Here is a 4,825-nt window from a genome sequence, read left to right as displayed (position 1 = left end):
AGATAAGTCAAATCTTCGGTGCTGTGAAAATGTCCAGGCTTTTCTTTCTTGTTGAGTTATTTTCAGACATTTTGTATACGGCACTACTCAAGCTTTTACGCCTGAAAGAACATTATCTGAGAAATCAACTGGGGTTTATTTGGCTAACATCTCATTTTGCTTGTAAATATACTTGTGCACATCAAAAGATTATTGTTCTCCACTGGATTGTGGTTTAGTGGTTGTGATGGGGTATTACCATGGAAATGAAACAGATTAAGCCTCCGCAAGTATAGGCCCCTAAAACAATGGGTGCTTTTGCCAAGTTTGAGAACTCTGCACATTGTGGTGGACCCACAATAATGCTCAGATAGGGTTCAAAGCTCCCCACAGATCAGGAAAAACCATTACCCTACTCAAAAAAGACTAAATGCCAACATATTTACACAGATGCAAGGGTTTGAACTTTAGATCTTCAATACGTTTTTTCCTTACAAGTAAATTGTAAGACTATTCGATTTTCTTAGGACCTCTCCAATTTCTCAACACTACTTCAAATGTGCTTGCAATTCACGAACACTTAAATCAAATGCTTTTCATTAATGTGTGGTTATTGAACAAAATCTTCTTCAACCCAACTTCAAAAGTCCTTGATGTAATCCCGGCTACAACTGCATGGTCATTGGTAGTTGGGACCATGATTGTGGAAACAGCAAAAAGAAATTAATTCATACATAACCATTAGAAAAACTCTGGTCAATTCAGTCAGGGCATCTTCAACACCGTAAATCATAGAAGTGCATGTACACATCATAGCAAGTGCATGTATAGCAATTAGAAAAACTCCAGTCAATTAAGTCAAGGCATCTTCAACACCTTAATTAATGGAAGTGCATGTGGCCCCAAATATATGATATCAATAGAATTCATCTTGTCAAACCATGGAAAAGTGACTCAATTATCATAAACCTACTTCAAAGGGGGAGCTTTCGAACTCGGAAAATGTGTGCCTTCAAAGGGACTGTGTTAATGTGGAAATGGAGTTCATAGCTCCCTATGGATCAAAGAAAGCATTTACCCTATCCCAAAAGCACTAAATGCCAAACTTTTTGCAGAAACCCAAGGGTTTAACTTTCAAAAGGTTTTCCCTTACAAGTAAATTCTATGATTCGTTACTTTTCTTAGGACCTCTCAACAGTTCTTCAAACGCGCATGCAATTCACAAACGCTAAAATCATATATTTTTCCTTGATGTGTGATTATTGCAAAAAAATATCTTCGACGCAACCTTAAAACTCTTTGATGTAGACCCAGCTACAACTGTGGAGTCAAAATTAGGTTAGACTGGTAACTGGGACCATGATCTTGGAAACAGCAGATAGAAATTAATCCATGTATGCTCTGGAATGTTTTCCAGTTGCATCTCAACACAAATGACTGTTCAAATTATCCAATCAGGGTGATTGGTAAGATTGCGTGGAGTGACCCATATAAATTCAAGTGGTCCAAATTCTTTTCAAAAATCAAAGGAATAGCATTATTAAGCATGAAAAACTGCATCCTTTAGAAAATCTCCAGTCAACTGGGTCAAGGCATCTTTGATACCTAAATCCATAGGAGTGCATCTGAACTCGTCCTCCAGGCATGTCTCACATTGTCCCCATTCATACGATATTGAGGAAGTTCACTTGTCCCGACTGCCAACCACGGAAAAGCAACCATCAACTCATCCCTTTCCAGGCACACACTAGAAGGTATCAACATCAGCACTGGCTCGTAATTTGCTTACCAATCAAACCCTCGCTTAATTTTAGCAAGCTTATTCAGGTAAAGCCAACCCTCAGACAGAAGGCTTGGTCTTTTGAGACCATTATAATCTGCGATGCCGGTAAAGAATTGTCAAATTGAGGCAGTGTAGTCACAATCCCATTATACTTCGGTTCATCCTTCAATGAATTAGGCAAGGTTGAAAATCCTTAAATTCTTAATAAGATCCGCACATGAACTAAAACACTGCTGGCATCACTGATCTGTAGTTCCCCTGTTTGTGCATTTCTGCTGGCATCACTGATCTGTAGTTCCCCTGTTTGTGCATTTCTGCTGGCATCACTGATCTGTAGTTCCCCTGTTTGTCCATTTCATCTGCACTGAAGGCATAAACTGCGATGATAAAAAATCCATAAGCGAACAGAGCAGGCCTCCTAAGTCACGGTGAGAACATGGGTGCCTAATAAGCAGAGTTAGACTTATGCCCTATGCTTTGCCAGCTCAAAATAAAAAAAGGCCGACAGGATCAGGAGCGAGGACATGCAATGTTTCTGCTGAGATCAAACTTACGACTCACGAATTAAACCAAGAATTCACCAATGCATCCCACGTTCTGGTATCTGGAACGAAATTCCACTTGCCCATTTCATCTGCCAGTCGAAGAACCTCCTTAAATCTCCCCGTCTCATATAGTGCTACAGCCATTGCCTTACAAGTATCTTCATTTGGAACCCACCTTTTTGCCAAAATTATCCGAAGAAGCTCGTAAGCTGAATTAACCTGGCCATCCTTGCACATACCTTCAATTAAAATACAGTGGCTAACAACATTAGGTTTGCATCCCTTCCTGGGCATCTCACAAAACACCGTTTCTGCAACTTGGACCATATCATTCTCGCAAAAGCTCCTTAGCAGAGTATTCAAAGTAAAGATATTTGGCCGATGCCCCTCACGAAGCATCTCATTCAGAATTATCAGAGCCTCATTCATCTTGCGTTCCTTACAAAATGAATCAATAATAATACCGTATGTCCCAGCATCAGGAACACATCTCTTGCGTGACATCTCCGACAGAATCTTGTAAACCTTGTTTATTTCCCCTGCCTTGAAGAAAGATGCCATCAATGTATTATACGTTACAGTATCAGGATTCAAACCTTGTTTACACATCAAACCAAATAATACATAAGCAGAACCCATCAGATTTAGTTCACATTTAGCCCTGATTAGAATGTTATAAGTATAAATATCTGGATAAATACCAAATTGGTGTCTTTTCTTATACATTTGATCTGCTATCTCATACTTTTCTGAATTTACAAGTGCATTCAAAAGAGAATTAAAGGCGGTTACAGTGTGCTTACAGTTAAAATTTGGCATTTGATAGAAGGTTGTCAGAGCATTTTGAGGCATGCGCGCTCTTCCATAGAGTCTGATTACGGCCACAAGAGTTGCTCCAGTTGAATTTCCTTTCTTCAAACCCTCTAAAAAATTCTCAATAACATCGTATTTGTTTGATTTCGCCAATTTATCAATCAATACGTCGTAGCTTGAGCGGAGGTGTTTGAATTGGGGATTTTGGGCGGCGGACATGAAGATTTGGAGAGCGATTTCAGATTTTGTCTGGAACCTGAGCATATTCAGAACATCGTAGGGTTTAAGGGTTTTGTAGGGTTTAAGAGTCTTGTTTAGAGAAATGGGACCTTTGAGGTTTTTGGAGTAGAACCTTGAACTTGCCAGCAGTTTAGAGCTGAGAAAGCGGAGAGGAAACCATACAGCATTTTTCTTGAAACTGTGAAATAGATGACTGATGAGCATTTTTAGGTGAAACCTCGAGGTAAGGAAAAGAATGCCGATAGTTTTAACGATGAGCCTGCCATTTCCGCCTGCGAAGCTCAATTCCTTTTCAGATTTAATAGAAAGTGTCTCCAAAATCTTTGAAGCCGGCAGCGAGACTGTAACAACTGCATTTTTGTCCATAGCTTTTCCATCGAGAGCCTCTAGCCTTCCTGCTCTAACTATTTTCCATACATGGCCTTTCGTCTTCTTAGCCCATTCTTGCTAATAGACTTTTCATGGATAGTCTCTTCGCCTTCCTACCTCATTAATTTGCATATTATCTAATCCCATAATCTACTCATTCAGTCACTATTAGCCATTAGGTTAATGGAAAGAGAAACATGGATAATATAATTTCAAAGGTAAATTGATCTCTCTTGTATTTTGGAATTAAAGAACAATGAATATGAATATGGTTGTTAATTAAAAGGTTGGATAAATAAATGCAGTTAGGCTGGATAAATAAATATAAAAATACTAAAATATTTAACATTATTAAAATATAAAATTAATTAAATTATAATTTTATTTGAATTATTATTATTATTAATTATAAAAATAATTTATATATAAATATGTAACAAAATTTTTACTATGTGATTTATTTTTATTTTACAATAGATATTTTTAACATATAAATAAGTTTTGTTACAATATTATGAGTTAATACGATAGTTTACTAATACCACAATGCTAAAAAAATTATAATTCATCTTTATATCATATTATTTAATTAATCAATTTAATTAAAAAAACAGAGAGGACATAAATATGCCAATAGGCATGGTCTATCATAATAGAGCTTCTAGAATTTCCATTCTTTAAGAAATAGAAAATCTTGGATGGTTTACATTTAATAATTTGAGAATATTCTTAGTCGTATACACAATCCAACAAATGAAATCAAGTGTTTCCCAATAGTTTTTTAGTTTTCAACCTCTACTCCTATCTCTTCGTTACAAATTCTCAAAGTTATAAATGACACATAAGTAGTTTGATTGCTATGGGCAATTATCAACCATTTAATTTATATGGTTATGTGAGTTACTTTGAAGATAAATCTCAAACTTTGATCTGTGACTATGTTAATAAGGTTGAATGCACCACTTAAAGTGTTAAGGGGATCTCTCTGATATGAGGCCCCAATTAGGCTTCACACCATTTGGGATCAGAGTCTCATACGATTTATCGACCTGGTTGTCATCTTATGTTGTGTGGATGTTAAATTTTGGACAGATGA

The 4,825-nt window shown here is 36.8% G+C and overlaps 1 protein-coding gene across 2 annotated transcripts; it reads right to left on the bottom strand.

Moving 5' to 3' along the window:
• Nucleotides 1–1,135: 1,135 nt before the first annotated feature.
• LOC149224762 (uncharacterized) lies at nt 1,136–3,857 on the bottom strand. 2 transcript variants are annotated; one of them, XM_089386247.1, is made up of 2 exons: nt 3,111–3,857; nt 1,136–2,903 (listed from the first exon to the last, which is right to left on the bottom strand). In XM_089386247.1, the coding sequence occupies exons 1-2, from the start codon at nt 3,724–3,726 to the stop codon at nt 2,320–2,322; spliced, it is 1,200 nt and encodes a 399-aa protein (XP_089242373.1). In that variant the 5' UTR covers nt 3,727–3,857; the 3' UTR covers nt 1,136–2,319. The 2 variants fall into 2 exon arrangements, with proteins under 2 accessions (XP_089242373.1, XP_089242374.1); XM_089386248.1 differs by having other exon boundaries at nt 1,136–2,846; nt 3,111–3,855.
• Nucleotides 3,858–4,825: the final 968 nt, after the last annotated feature.

Source organism: Pinus tabuliformis, chromosome Q, assembly GCF_031772625.1.
Source record: "Pinus tabuliformis cultivar Carrire ecotype Pingquan chromosome Q, CPIR1, whole genome shotgun sequence".
In the NCBI taxonomy this organism is placed as follows: Eukaryota; Viridiplantae; Streptophyta; class Pinopsida; order Pinales; family Pinaceae; genus Pinus; species Pinus tabuliformis.
This window is presented reverse-complemented; position numbering and strand designations above follow the sequence as displayed.